The sequence below is a fragment of the Mastacembelus armatus genome, chromosome 16, assembly GCF_900324485.2.
Source record: "Mastacembelus armatus chromosome 16, fMasArm1.2, whole genome shotgun sequence".
NCBI classification, from domain to species: Eukaryota; Metazoa; Chordata; class Actinopteri; order Synbranchiformes; family Mastacembelidae; genus Mastacembelus; species Mastacembelus armatus.
Genome location: NC_046648.1, coordinates 23,708,372 through 23,724,326, shown reverse-complemented (window position 1 = coordinate 23,724,326; position 15,955 = coordinate 23,708,372). Strand labels below are relative to the sequence as shown.

At 42.2% G+C, this 15,955-nt stretch overlaps 1 protein-coding gene across 4 annotated transcripts in view; it reads left to right on the top strand.

Annotated features, from left to right (window-relative positions):
• Positions 1-15,955, top strand: part of mcl1b (MCL1 apoptosis regulator, BCL2 family member b) — a 43,618-nt gene that overhangs the window by 12,519 nt on the left and 15,144 nt on the right. The window contains exon 4 of one of the 4 annotated variants that reach the window (XM_026316581.2): positions 13,656-14,353. The exons of the other annotated variants lie outside the window; for them this stretch is intronic. Coding sequence (XP_026172366.1) covers positions 13,656-13,674 — 19 coding nt within the window. The 3' untranslated portion in view covers positions 13,675-14,353. Of the gene's footprint in view, positions 1-13,655; positions 14,354-15,955 lie in introns of those variants that run through there. 4 annotated transcript variants of the gene reach the window in all.

The following is a 15,955-nucleotide window of genomic DNA, read 5'->3' as shown; positions in this document are numbered from 1 at the left end:
ATGAATGTGTTAATGGTTAATTGAGATTTCACTAAAAAAACAGTTAATGATTGATAATGCAGTTTAGTTTCGTTTCCGTCTATGGGACTCAACCCAAAGTGCATTGTGTGGGGCGTTAATACAGAGTTAGAAGGATTTAATTTATTTATAATGATCGATCATTTATCCGCTGTGAACTGAATTAACTGTCGAAACACACAGATTGGCCTAAAGTCTGTTTACATTGGATTCATGACAAATTAGGTCCGCAATGACTGTTGCTCCCTGCCCTGAGGCAAACATGTTTTATTAACAGGAAATCATTGGCTTAACTTTGGCATGGTGGGAGTTTTTTTTTTTTTTTTTTTTTCTCAGCGAAGCAGAAGTTTATCAGGTTGTAAATTAGATCATAGGAAAGATAAAGTGAAGCACAAATTCTCTGGGAATTGATCCGTGGGTGGATTGTAATGTAGGCAGGTGGACTACAATGGACTGTTTTCAGTTAGGAAATTTGTTTATGATGGTGTTTTTTCTGCTGTGTAACCTCTCTGAGGAACATTAGCATGACGTCCTTCTGCACAGTTTAAGCAAAAAGAGTTTCTGCAGATTTTGCAGTGGATTTTGAGGCGACACAGACACAAAAAAACTGGCTGGCACAGTTTGCCTCTGTTGTTTTCACCTGAACAGGTCATTTGACTTGTGTACTTAATGAACAATATTGAAGTCTCTGAGAGCAACTAGCCAGGTGCTAGCTGGTTTACACTGGCATGAAATGTGCACACATGTATGCGGTTTCCACGGGCCATACAGTATGTCATCTGAGCTGAGTGTCTTTGTGCAGGGGCTGTTTGCATTTCTGTATTTGCTTCATGCATTTGCTTTATGAGCCAAGGTGAGTTTATACATATTTAGTCAGTCTGAACAAAAGAGAAACATTACAAATGTTCCTTAAGCTTCTGACTGGAGGAGTGTCACTTACTGGTTCAGTGATGAGTACATTCTGTTCCCTACACTGTTGATTCAGCATCATGTGCTTATTTAATGCTCCCATAATTCTCGTCACCTCGCCTGAGCCAGTAAAATTAGAGGAAACTAATTTATCGGGGGAGAGCTAGCTGGTTTTTTTGCAAACACATATATGGAAAATTCAGAATAAAAAGTGCTTTTAGCTGACACTGTTTGATGTTCACTCTCAGAATACACAATTACAGGTTTTTAAAGTTTGTTTAGCAGTTTAATTACTGTTTACTCACTAACAACCCAGTTTGTGTCTATAACGTCAAGACAATCACTGAAGTAAGTTCCCCCATAATAGCCTTGTCTCTGGTGCAGGAATAGTCTCTCCAATGTGCCATGAATTATCTTTACATCCCGGTTTAGGGATCACTATGAGATCGGCAGGCAACTAGTGGTCAACTAGCAACTAGTGGAGTTTTAGTGATACAATGCATTTGTGAGCTTTAAGGTCCTGGCACAGTAGGTGGATTTTGTCAACTCTGGACTGAGCCTGGATGACTCTTTCCCCTGTTTCTAGTTTCATGCTAAGCTAAGCTAAAAGTCTGTCTGCTCCACCTCCATGTTTACCATGCAGATATACCAGTGATTACATCAGAGCCACAAACTGGAGTTTTAGCTTCTCTGCCAACATATTGACCATCTCAGATGCGTCTTCAGAGGGGAGTGCAAATGCTACTTGCTGCTGTTGTTGTTCTCTTTATGTTTGATGACACAAACAAGCAGTGAAACACAAGCTGCTGTTGTCACCTCAGGGACTATAAAGTAAATTACTGTCATAACATTTATCAGCTTTTATTTTGAAATGCTGTTGGTGAATAGTTTTGAAAACCTGACAAATGGCTGGATGGTTTTTATTCCTGCATGACACAGACACAGGAAACGGTCTCACTATTTAGTGGTTAAGAACATGTCTATAAACAACGGCGTCTTGTGTGCATACCTGAGTAGAGTAAATAGTAACCACCCCCACCACACGCACCCACACACACCCACACACACCCACACGCCCACACACACACGTTGACATATACCTAAGTTCAAGGACACAGGAAGAGAAAATCACACTTCACTAAGGAGTGGTGTCATTTCTCCATACAGCTCGGCCATTTTCAAAGTTTATGGCGAGGGCCAAATGCTCTACCAGTGGAGCCCTGTAGCAACGTGGCACCCATCTGTGGTATAGGGAGAAATGATTTCAGAGCACACAAACCTTGTTCTGATTTGTTGATTTGACTCATTGTATGTCACTAAGCCTAATTAGAATAAGTCAGGAACATGTATATTTCATGCTGCAGTAATTCAGGCTGTAATGCAGTTTGTCTTTTGACCTTGGTCGCTGCTGATTTATCAGATTCCTCTGATAAATCAGTGATAGGTTAACTGACCTTCGTGAGAACTGCTGCTCTGGCTGCGTTTGATATTGAATGTGCTGTGTGTGACATTTTGTGCTAAGTCGCATGAGAACATCTGAAACAACCCCTGTCCTGTTTCTAATGAAGTGTCATACGTCTGTCATTTCTGGGGGTGATAACATCTTACTGACCAAAGAACTGCTACGTGTGATCGTTGCTAAGCTGTAGGCAGGGACATGCAGTTAGTCACTGTCTTTAGGTTGATTGTGCTGATAGACCAAAAAAAAACCAAACCCGTTTATTTGGCTGAACTGTGTGTTTGATTACTCAACATCTCCATGCCCGTGATGTGTTGTTCTTATTTCAACATTTATGGACACGTTTTTAACTCAACTCAACTGCAAACACTAGACCAGGACCAGGACCAAAGACCTGCATTAATCAATCATGTGCACAAAGTTGACCACAGACTCAGTGATCCTTTGAGGCTTTTCATCAAAGCATGTTTTGCCTCCTATTAAACATCCCAAAAATCCCCATATTTTCTGTCTCCCTCAACAAGTCCCCCGAGCCTCCGACCAAAACATCCAGTGTGAACAGCATGACTAGAGGAAAAATGTGTTGACTGAAACCGTATCAGCATGTGTTCCTGAAACGTGATAGGCGTGAGACCCATGGAAGAAGAAGTATTCCTGTGAGATTGGTCCCATGTGACGTGGTGAGATAGGAGCTGTTCTCAGGCCAATGACAGCACGTGACTAAAGATGCCCATTCATGGTCAAGGAAGCACATTCCTTGGTGTGGAAGGCCTCATGCCTCCAAACTTACTTCGCTCTACTTTTATACACACTGAAATACACTTACCACACCATTACCTGTTGCTGCTGCTACCTGCTGTTTCCTGTTTCATGCCCATGTGTTTACTGACTTCAGAGAGTGGAACTGTTTGTGTGGGCAGGAGTGTATTTGTAGACTGAGAGACTGCAGAGAGCCAATATTTTCTGCCTTACAGGGCTCTTGTTGAGATTTAGAAAATCATTTAAAGCCAGAGAGGTTGTTTTAATGGCAGGAGCACATTAAAGTGTAGACAAGGATCGTCAACTCAAGTGCAAACTGGTGCCTCCACTTACAGCATTTCTCTTTGTCCAACTTAGTTTATGGTTTGTGGTAACATAACTACATAAGTCAGATGTAGTTTAAACTTATTGTTTAGTCTAGTTAACGTAAAACATGCCACATATACTAGAACTGCATAATATCAGCTTTGTGTGACATTGTGAGCATGTTAGCAGTTTTCATGTTAGTGTCTACTGGGGACCTGTCCAGGGTGGACCCCTGCCTCCCACCCAGAGAGAGCTGGGATAGGCTCCAGCAGATCCCTGGGACCCTGGTTAAGGAATAAAGGGGTATAGATGATGGATATATCCCAAGTACATCTTCACAGAGCTGTTAGGGCTGTAGACTCCTATCTTGTTGTTTAATAATTTACTATTACTCACTCAACTGGATACATCTTCTGTTGATCTACTAACTGTTGTTGCTCCATCTGCTTTTTACCTTGACACTCCTTAAATTGAACTGATTCTATTGTAGCTGATGTAGAAATCGAAGCTTGTTGCAGTCCCTGCATAGATTTTCTTCCTCTGGTTAAGCCCTTAAATCTGATCCATATGTGCAACAGCCCTGCAGGACCCACCTCTGGTCTCTGTGCCCTGGACTACTTCACCTTGCATGCTAAGGTGGTCCAGCGAATGTGCACATGACCTGCATTGCATTAGCTCAGCGGTCTGAAGCGTCATGTGTCACTGACATCCAGCCATGGCCTCTTGAATCCAGAAAAAACAAGAGCTTAGCGCAAAGGAATGTGGAGAGCCCTTCACTGGCTCCTGAAGAGGCTCAGCAGTTTACACTGAGAGACCAGGGACCTTTGCATGTTTTTGTCGTTGTGCTGTCTATGCTCTCCTGCCCTGGTGTGTTTATGAGTTGGGATGTCTACAGCGGAAAGACAGGAAGAGAAAATCATTCTTGGAAGAAAATAAAAGGAAACCAATCAAACCTAGAAAACCATAAATATGTGACCTGAATCTGCCAAGATACCATGGTATCTCATACCAACATTATAGAAATGCAACACTCTTCTTGCACATGCCCCGGCATAGGAATCAGAATGAGTCTTTGTGTCTGGAAGAACATTTTGTCCCTCCGGGTGCCTGCTGTTTTTAACATGATCATTCTTGTGGCAATGTGGCTAACACCCATCAAATATCACAGGCCACATCCAAACCATATTTTTAGCATAAAATATGTGCCTCAGGCTGGTTACATGTAAATACAACCCAATTCAGATGATTTGTTTACCTGCCTGAATATATTTTGTCTCATGTTTTATTCAGGTTTCAGTCATTTCCTCATCGTGGCCTCAAGTCATATCCAGAAATGAATGTTTTTCTGACAGTGTTTCTTTAAGACTGCATGTTTTTAAACCCACACAGAAAAAATCCCTGCTTTACCTGCAGAAATGTTCACACCTCCAGTGGATTTTTTTTGTCTCCACTCACATTGTTTCTTAATTACCCTAAAGCCGAAGTTTGCATGGGGAAATGTGAGTCAGTGGCTGTCTCCCCCGCAGTTTTTCACTTCTCGTCCAGTCTTAAAGAAACAGTGCTCACGTTTTAAATGACACAAGTTTCACTCTTGCCTTTGCTTGTAAGAGCAGCACTGTTGTAGTCGTATTCCAGCCAAATTGAATCATTTTATTTAGACACACTCAGCCCATCCAGACTTGATAAATCCCTGTTAGAAGTTGAGTTTCTTCATGTAGAGCAGATGGTGTAATCAGCTCTCTTCCGTGTTCTGTGTCTCCGCCCATGTCTTTGTCCGACTTCCTGCTCTCATAGATGCTCAGTAATTACTCACCTGTTCTTCTGTGCAGTCATGCAGCTGAAAATCAGACACCAGTATTCAGATCTTGTCAGACCTACTGTTGTAGTCAAGAGATATTCATACTAGTAGTGTTTTTTTGTTCTTTCCTCATCATTCATGTTTCAGGATTTGTGCAATTTCTGTTTCTGGTTTTTTCATTTTTGTTGTTAATCATTCGTGTCCAATTAGTTACTGTCGACTCCTGCATTTGTGTTTAGCATTTAACTTAGGAGGCTTCATCAAACTGCATAACAGAAGATCTGAGGGATAACTCTGGTGAATGGACAGTTTAATGGATCTCCATCATGTACGCAAATATTCTGGTCTCTCTGGCTCAGCTTTGCGTCAGCCACACCTGTTTCTTCTACCCTGCTTGTGGACCTGAGCCGGCTCAAGTTCCTAAGTCTCAGCCAGCTTGGCAGTCCAGTCCAGCCCCAGCTCTTGAGGCACCTCCAGAGTTGCAGTTTGAACCTGAAGCCCTGGAGGAGATGTCACTACTGAGGAAAGCAATTTTCAGAGCCAGAGCCATGTGCTCTGCCTGAGCTGCACCCTTCTCCAGTGCCAGAACCTCCAAGGCTGCCCTAGTCTTAGTTCCTCAGTTCCCTGGGACCATTCCTTTGTGTGGTTCAGGTGTTCCTGCCAATATCCCTCTTCCTGTCCCAGTTCCATAGTATGTCACAGTCCAGTGGGGCACACCCACATCAATGCTTCCTGGGTTCCAGAGGTTTCCCCCCATGTTGCCACCATGCCTACCCAGGGTCTTTACTGTAGGTTGTCCCCGTTGCCTTAGTCCAAGTTCCTGTTCCTGAAGTGGGTCAATTGATACTGTCAATGCCTCAGTAGTCCCTGAGCCAGTCCTTGTTCCAGTCAGTTTCTGGGTCTGGTCGTACTGACCAGCCAGCTGCAAACTTCTGCTAAGCTTGTTCCAGAGCCAGCCTTACCAGTATTGGGTCAGTCCTGTATCAAACTTCAGTAGACCCGTGTATAAAAGCTGCTAGTTATTACCACCTGCTCCCATTTTTGCTCACTTCTCTCAAGGGTACGAGGTACAGTTAGTTCATTCATAAAACTGTAAATTTCACTACTTCCATCAATACAATAAAAAAACAATATCAAAAGTTAAACATTAAAATCTAGTGTGTGTCACGATCCATGTCTTGGCTTCCTTTTGGGGACTTTCACTTTTTGGTGATTTCCCGAGTCTGTGTTTTGGTCCCTGGTAGCTTTATGTTCTCTTTTATCTCATTACTCATTATCATTATCCTCCCCCTAGTATCTCTTTCAAAGTGTGTGTATGGCTTTTCCTGGGCAACAAGGTGATGAGCTGTTCCTGGATTTCCCTGTGTAAATACTTGGTTGAGTGTTTTTGTGGTGTTCAGTAAACTCTTGCTTGCGTCTAAGACAAATTATTATTCAAAGAACCATCCGGCCACCATGGACCCAGCAGACATTGATATTAGAACACTAGTCTATTCCAGAGCCTCGTGCGCTGACAGCTGGAACCTGGACTTCAGTGCACTGACAGCTGGAACCTGGACTTCAGTGCGCTGACGGCTGTGTCCCTGCTGAGGTTTCACCCTGCTTCCTGACCCTAAGTGTCCCGACGGCCACGTCCACCCTGAGGTTTCTCCTCTGAATTCTGAACCACAGTATGCCGATGGTTGCATACCTGCTGAGGGTCTTCCCCGGTTACCTGGACCTCAGTGTGCCCATGACAGCATCCTGCTGAGGTCCATACTCCTGTCCTGCTCATGGGTTCCGTCATAGTTCCTGGTCTCCATGGTGGGTCGAGGGTTGAAGACACCACTTCTGTTCCTGGCTTCCCCAGTTGAACTTTCGTGTGTGTGTACCACTGCTGATGCGACTGCATCTCCTGTTCCTGGTCCTTCCAGTGGTTCAGCCGGCAGTGCTGATGCCACCCCTGTTCGTCTGAGGGGCTGTCCTCCGGAACTGTCGTCTGGAACTGTCCCGGATTCCTGGTCGTTTGAAAGGCCACCATCCCAAACAGCCTTGGTTTCCTGCTCAACAGCGGGGCCATTGACAGCGTGATGAGGAGGGATGACCATAGACCCCACATGAACAGTGGCACCAAGATTGTCCTAAGACCTTCTTTTGCTGTTTTTCTTTGCTGCAACAAGCAGCCAATGGGTGAAGTGGAACAGTGTGATGAGTAAGAACATATCTTTAAAATTTCTTTGGACTTTTATTCCACTGAGAAAACTTCTGAAACAAATTGGAATCTGTTGTTAATTGCGATGAATTTCAATCTGACCACAGCCTCAAACAAGCCACAAACATTTTCCCCACGGTCTTTTAAGCCCATATTTTGGGTAAACTGTATAAATGTTGTCTCCCTGTGACCTGCGACCTACTGAAAGTAATTTAAATTTCTCCCTTGTGTCCTGTTGGCAAGTTATTCGGTTGGTTGATCTGAAACTGTGTCGTTGCACTTTGTCTCTCCTGCCCACTCACTGTTATGGTTCCAGCTGTGGAAAATTCAGCTAAATCATGCAGATGGAAATCACAAGAAACAGATGATCTCATGACTCATGATATTTTTTGTCATAATGCAAACTCTGCTTTAACCTTGTGGTCTCTTCAGTTTGTCTCAAAGAAACCCTAACCTGGCTAATCCTCACTCGTCTCACTGAGTTTCACTTCTCTGAGGTTCGTTTCTCTGCCGTTCACCCTGTGTCCTGAGGATTTGAGCCAAAAAAGAAAAACATGAATGACTTTTTAAGTTCCTATTATTTTTTCCTTTATCGTCAGCATTGTCACGATCATCACACAAAAAAACCTCTGCGACGACATTCTGCCTGTGTTTTTAACTATGACTTAATTTACAGTGTCAGGCTGTTGATTCTCCTGCTCTGCATGTTTTCCCAGCTCCCCTATCAGCTGACTGTGTTTGCTGTTCCTAAAGTAAATTTGCACTGGGCACCACTTTAAAGGAACATCACAGGAGCAGGCTTGTCTTTAGTAAAGTCATATACTTGTAAGCACGTCAAGCAGCTTTTCCTCTGTCATCTTTGCACTCAAAAAAAAAAAAAACACGGACATTGACTTTTTTCACTTCAATTTGACATTTTTTCTACAATTTTTCAGTAAAGAAGCTGCGAAACGTTGACACGTTGACAGGCAGGAATCAGTCCAGGGCGTGGGGCGGAAAGAAGTCCTGGGAACATTGAGTACTAATATAACTCGTATACATGAATAAGGGTGTGTACCTCTGCTCTTTTACATCAGCTGTGATTGATTACATCCTGTCAGCGCTGGCTTTTGTTCTCTGGTTTGAAAAGCAATGTAGACTTTGAAGCACCTCACTGAAAAGAAAACTGAAAGTTGGCAATGCACACACACATTACTGTCTGTCAGTCAGATCTGTTCCACTAATCAGAGTCACCTGGAATAAAGTTCCCTGGGACTGTTCCTGGTAGTGGGTCGGCCGTTCTCGATGATGCCACTCTTCCTTTTTTCTGGTTCTCCTTTTGTTTTTCAGTTGTGTGTGTGTGGGTGTGTGTAGTGTGAGGCTCCAGCCATTTTACTGCATCATTTTTCCATGGACTCTGTGTAAAATAAGCCTCCCTGGCGTTAACAGGAATATAAACATCAGCTGCCTGTGAAGGCAAAAAGCAGTTAAAGAGTAAGAGCAACATCCCATCAGCAGTTTAGGCAGGATCAGCTTCACCTTTAAACTTAGACTAAACACATTTCTAAATGCACTGATGCGGCAGTGGAAAACACCCATTACACATACTTCACCACAATTCAAAGAGAAATGCTGTGCTTTTCACTAACTTTTTTGAAAACTGCAGCTTTTTCTAATAAGCTTGAAATACACTGTGTGTAGTGTTTCGCTGGGCATTGTGTCTTTGAGCTGTTAAAACAAAGACCCATCACATGGTTTCACTGACTGAAACAGCTAAAACTACCACAATATTTCACAAACAACGAGAGAAAAATCCAGACATTTATTATGAAACTGTGTGGAAGAACTTTTCCCCCACCATAAATTATCCCACAGCCCCTCCAATTTCTCTTCTGGCCCTTGGGAGGGCCCTGACCCCGGGGTTAGATACACTAGACTAAAATACCAGACTGCACAGTAAATACAACAGTTCCAGCTCCACGTAGACCAGTAAAATGCTGCTTACACATTGGTGAGTCAGTACTATTACATTACCATCACATAGTATTAATAGTGTATATATATATATATATATATATATATATATATATATATATATATATATATATATATATATATATATATATATATATACATATATCTATATCAGTCAGGAGATATGTTATATTTTTCCTGCAGTATCAAAAGTATGGACCTATCTGGCTCTGGATTGCACTCACGCTGACGCAGGACTTTCACGTGTAATGAAATTTTTTGAAACTCTGGTATTGGCACTTTTCAAAGAAAATGATATCATTTTTTTCTACCTTCTACATATTTGTGTGCGGGAATTCACATGTGTTTTTGTGTGTGAGTGAACAGTGGGAACAATCCGGATATTTTACCGTCTGTAGCCATCTTATCTACTCACTTATGGTAAAGGAAGTAATGCATCTTTGAACAATGGTTCTCTGTTGAGCTGCTTTTCATTCAGCATCACAAAACAGCTGCTAGAGAAAATATTACTCATATGCTCATGACTCACGACCCCAAAGGAAATGTAATTCAAAAATTAGAAATAACATCCCTCTTGCTGTGAGGTGACAGTGTTAACCACCACACCCTGCTGCCTCCAAATACCAATATATTTTAATAAAAATCCCTTTTTAGATGCCTTCTTGTGATTTAACGTAGGAAATTCCTTTTAAATCTTAGTTTTACAGCCACTAAGACTTGGTAGTTCCCTAAAACATCAAATATTCTTGATTTTAATCAGCAACTGACACACTAGGGCAGCCTTTCACTTGGGGGAGCAGGTCCCCCACCACTTCACACTTGTTTTGCCAAACCTCCCCAATGCATGTAACAGAACTACATCATCAGCATATACAAGCGCAGGATTTCTGCATGGTCTAACTAATGAAAAAATGGCAGCAAAGAAACAACAAGGCCTCTAATTACATATTCCAAACATACATTTTTATCACTTTTGGTCAGTACTTCCCAGATGTAAACATCTGTTATTCCTAGTTATCTAGTTAATGAGTAAACATGTCCTAAACACATGGCAGTTATGGCTTAGTGACCAGGCTGAGCAACAAGTTAAAATGTTTTAAAAACCATGAAATTATAACTAAAAGATGTAAAGGTTTTTAAAATGTGGAAAATAAACATAAAACGTGAGTCTGTTACAGTGTTGGTCTGTCAAAGATGTGTCGAAGTTTGTGCTGCAGAGAGCACTGAGGTGGAGCGCCTGGCTGTTTACTGGCCCATATCAGCTGGTGTTTTTTCGGTGGAGAGGAAAGTACCTAAATGTTGCAGCTACCAAAACCTATGAACGCAAAACTGCAACCAAGACAAAACTGCTGTCCCGAGCTTGGTTTACTGACAAATTTGACTCAATAAAAGTGAGAAAGCTGCAGCTGTGGCCTGAAAACATAACTGTGTCAGGGTTTGTTATTATCAGAGGCGGTGTCTGTTCCTGTAAGTCAGTGCAAATTTAATAAAGAAGAAAATTATGACAGTTATATAAAGTACCTTTGTATTTGTTTCTGTCTTTGTTACTAAGTGATGATTGATGATGTAACGAGAGTGGATTTCCCAAAAGATCACCTGCCAGTCCAGCCAGTGTGTAACAGGGCATCCACTTCCTTAAATTAAACAACAGATATAATCTGGGTCTTTTAGCTGGAAAAATATTATATTTACCAAAACCTCCCTGTGCAGCAGATGATTTCCCATAATAAGAGCCTCTATTATCAGAAAGAACCACACACATACACAGTCAGCATCTGAATATAATTAGTAGACAATGAGTGTGGACACGTGTAATGCAAAGTATATTAGGAACAGTTTGTCTAAAAACAAAAAAACATTTGCACCAAAGGGAAGAAATGAAGTACCATGCATTTGACCTACAACATTCAGCTATAATGTAATAGTCATTCATATACAATATACAACAACTGAGCTTAAAGATGTCCTCCTTAAGGTTGTGGCTTTTTTTTTTCTAAGTAAAAATGTCATGAAGTTTAATATAATGATTCAGTGACCACTATGTTACAATGAATTTGAACAAATCTGAAAATGTGATATAATACCATGCTATCTATTTGAAGCTGCAGACACAAATAAGCATGATTTCACCACTTCTTACTCACTAATACGCAGGTTCAAAGGAAGCAGTTATTTTAAAGTGTGCTGTTGCGTCACAGCAGCTGTCCCACAGCTGAGAGAGGATCAAGGCTCTGAAAAGCAGGATGACAACATGGCCTCTAAATAAAAGGCTTGCATCATGAATAATTGGAAGTTAAAAACCCACTTGTGTGAATTATTGTTTACATTTCCAATCCCTTTAAGCTATATTTTGATGAAGAAGGGGGTTTGCTCGCTACGTCTGCGTATCTTTGTCTTTCACGTTTAGCCCACACAGCTGCTGCAGTCTGCTGCCCAGTGGAGCGAGGGGGCGGGGCTTCATGTGTGGCACCTCAGAGTCAAAGAGAATCTGATTTGTTTCCTCAAACTCCACTTTACTTTATTCTGAGAACTAGTTCTGAAATTCATGGGAAACCAACTGCGATGGTTGTTTTTTTTTTTTTTTGTTTTGTTTTTTATAGCAGGATCAGACTACATGGTGTTTTTATCTTCGTAGATGATTGATCTGTCAGATTAAGCAATCACAGAGTCATAACAGAGAAACGTTGGATGCTGACCAATCAAAGCTTGCCATAATTCATGATGTCAGAGATAGAGACTAAGCTCAGAGCAGGGGCATGATTTTATTAGGGCTGTGCTAAAAATGATATTCAGATATGTATCGATCATGTGATTTTGATTGAAGACTTTTTTGGGGATGTCATTAAGCATCTGAGATGTCTGCTGTGTAACATTGCTCCCTGTTATTAGGCTGATATAACTGTGGTCTACTCTGGGGATAAAAGCTAAAGGCTGACTCTCTTGTCCACACAATGGAGGTTGCCTTTGAGAAGCAAAGGTGCAAACAGCTGTTATCATGCTGCTGTGAAGCGTAGAGACACTAGAGACATTTGGTCAACTCAACATGTTGACAAGACATGTACCTAATTTTAACCCCATGCATTTTGTTTATGATCTCACCAACAGTGAGTTGACTGGCGTTAATTTTCCTCTGTACTATTTTGGCAGACCGTGTTGGCCGTGACAGGAGAAAGAAAGAGCAGAACTGACAGCAACCAGCAAACCTCTATGATTATGTAACTGTGGCTCACACACGGACCCAGTGCATGCTGCTGAGCCTCGTGCATTTGGTGGCCCCTTGTTGTTGCTGATTGAATGAATGCTCTTGACCCACAAACTCTTCATTTCCTGCCACAACATAACAGAGTATTTTTTAAAAAAATTAAATCAACATGAAAGTGAAAGTAGAAAACAACATACAGCCAGTGCAAAAGCTTTAACAACGAAATTAAAGGTTTTATTTAAATCACCATAATTATTTGGGCCTCAAAATGCAACACCTGCACCAAGATGCAGACTCACCTGTCTGAGGTTGTCAGCATCATCGATTGGTGTGACATCAGCTCTGTTTTATACTGTGTGAACTTTACTGTGTTTGCTTTCATGCTTAGAAAGGTCAACTCTGGGTGTTTTTTAGGAAATGGGCTTGTGTTTGTTTTGATTATAGCTCAGTTTTCCTAAGCATATTGTTAGGATCTCTTTTTTTTAAATTTCATACCAACCAGACAAAGCAAACACACACACCTTTCTGCACACACTCTTGACTACAGTTGGAATAACATTTCAACCCTAACCATGCCAAGTGCCTGTGGTACAGTCTGTCCAGTCAGAGCTGTAAAGAGAGTGAAGCTTGTGTTGATTTACAGTAATATGTGCAGCACGCCCATTCTGCTCACACAGGCTGATAAAAGTGAAGTTCATGTGTTAATGCTCAAGCTTAGTGCTTCAAACCCGGATGTTTACAGGCCTGATTGGCTTGATAACTGATTGGCAGCAAAGGGTGTGGGGTGTTTTGGCTGCACCAAACACATGCCACTAGTTTAAATGAAAACACATCCAACCTCTTATCAGATTCATTGCTGATGATTCAGTCTCTTTTTTTTTTGACTGTTTTAAAAACAAACTATATAAAGGCACAAGGCCTCACATACCATGAATCCATTATTTCATCTGTTAAGTCTGATTTCATGTTCTGTCTGCTGAAGAGGCTTTCTGGGTTTGCAGTAGGACCAATAACAACCTCTGCTTCCCCACTTTTGCAGTTACTGTGGTGTAATGTGAAGACCAGTGATCTACAAAGCTCACAACTGGAACAAAAATGCTCATCAGCCCAACAAATTCTGCAAATACACAAAGACTGCACCAGCCCTGTTTCACAGCACCATCGTTTGCTGCATCTTCAATCTCCATCTGACTGAACACACGGATTCTGTGGATGATCCATTAAACGTCTGACAGTTTCAAACCCTCAATCCCCTGCGGCCGAGATCCTGTGTGATGCTTTTCTAGGCTTTATGAGCAAACAGCTCTTTGTATATTATGTATTTATTTGGACTTTGCATCAATTCATTTACCTACTGCCTTAAAGTGCAGCTTTTATTTTTTGGTTCATCTTAGCACATAAAACAAAAACTCTAAGTACAAGAACTCTTTACAGGTGTTTCTATTATTTTGACCACCTTTTTTATATACCTGAAGATAAGCTAATGGTTTGTCTGACAATGTGAACCTCTGTGTTTTCGTCAGATAACAGAAAAAAAAAACACTTTAATATTATGTATATGTGACATATGTGATTATATTGTGTATGGAAACATGGAAACATGTTTTGCTGTTTGTACAATATAAAGTATGAAAGTTGAAAGATTTCATCCCAGATTGCTTTTTGTCACCCAAACACTTACCTGTTGTTCGCTGTTCAAAATTTACTTATATTTTTAATAAAAAACACTAAATTCTACTTTCAACCGTTTTGGTTTCATTTTTTTAATGCATTTTTGACTTGTTAATGTAAAAACATCTCTGTATTACAGCAAAACACAACAAAACATCCATCCATCCATCTTCTTCGGTTTATCCAGGACTGAGTCGTGGGAGCAGTGACTTCATTCTTCCTAGACACTTCCTCCAGCTCTTGCGGGGGGACACCGAGGCATTCTCAGTCCAGCTGAGAGACATAGTCTCTCCAGTGTGTTCTGGGTCTTCCCCAGAGCCTCCGCCCAGTCGGACATGCCCGGAACGGCGAGCCACCTCTGCTGGTTCATCTTGATATGGAGGAGCAGCGCCTCTGCTCTTAGCACCTCCCAGGTGACAGAGCTCCTCACCCTATGAGGAAACTCATTTCGGCCTCTTGTATCCAAGATCTTGTCCTTATGGTCATGACCCAAAGCTCATGATTGACCGGTAAATCAAGAGCTTCGTCTTTCAGCTCAGCTCCTTCTTCACCAGAACAAACCGATACATCAACCGCATTGTTTCTGCCACTGTACCAATCTATCTGTCAATCTCGGATTGGATTCCCTTCAGCACCTGGCTCCACCTGGAAATTCTGTCCATAAAATTAATGAACAGAACCAGTGACAAAGGGCAGCCCTGCCAGAGTCCAGCCAGACACTGGGAACAGACTTACTGCCGGCAATGCGAACCAAGCTCTTGCATCTGTCCTGTGTGTACAGAGACCAGATAGCCCTTAGCAGAGGGTCCTGGACCCCATACTCCTAGTGCACCTCCCACAGGATGCCAAGAGAGACGTGGTCAAATGCCTTCTCCAAGTCCACAAAGCACATGTAAACTGGTTGGACAAACTCCCATGAACCATCAAGCACCTTGAAGAGGTTATAGCGCTGGTCCAGTGTTCCACGACGGGACAAAAACCATTACTCCTCCTGGATCCAAGGTTCTACTATTGGCCGGATTCTCCTCTCCAGTACCCTGGCATAGATCTTCCCAGGGAGGCTGAATGATCCCCTGTAGGTGGAAAACCCTCCGGTTCCCCGTAGCCTAACAACATCCAGAGACTTTATGAACTCAGGGCGGATCTCATCCACCCCCGGTGCCTTGCCACCAAGGAGCTGCCGAACTACCTCAATGACTTCAGCCTGGGTGATGGAAGGATCAGCCTCCGACTCCTCAGCCTCTGCTTCCTCTATGGAAAACGCATCAGTGGGATTGAGGAGAACCTCAAAATATTACTTCCTTGTCCAACAATATCCCCAGTAGAGGTCAGCAGCTCCCCACCTGCACTGGAAACAATGTTGGCATAGCACTGCTTCTGAAGTGCCAAACGGTTTGCAAGAATTTCCTCAAGCCCAAACGATACTCCTCCTCCATGGACTCACTGAACTCTACCTCCACCGCCTTTCACCGCAGGAAACTCCAGAGTACAAGAGAGTCCAGCCCAGGTTGTGCGTGGAGGTGATCCCGACTATCTCTAGTCGGTACCGCTCAACCTACCGCACAGGCTCAGTCTTAGTCTGGCCTGTCAAAAGGACAAAAGTTATGAAAAGGTTTTAGCCATAAGGATGTGAGGTCAATTCTTTCAGCCACAAACTTTACTTTAGTC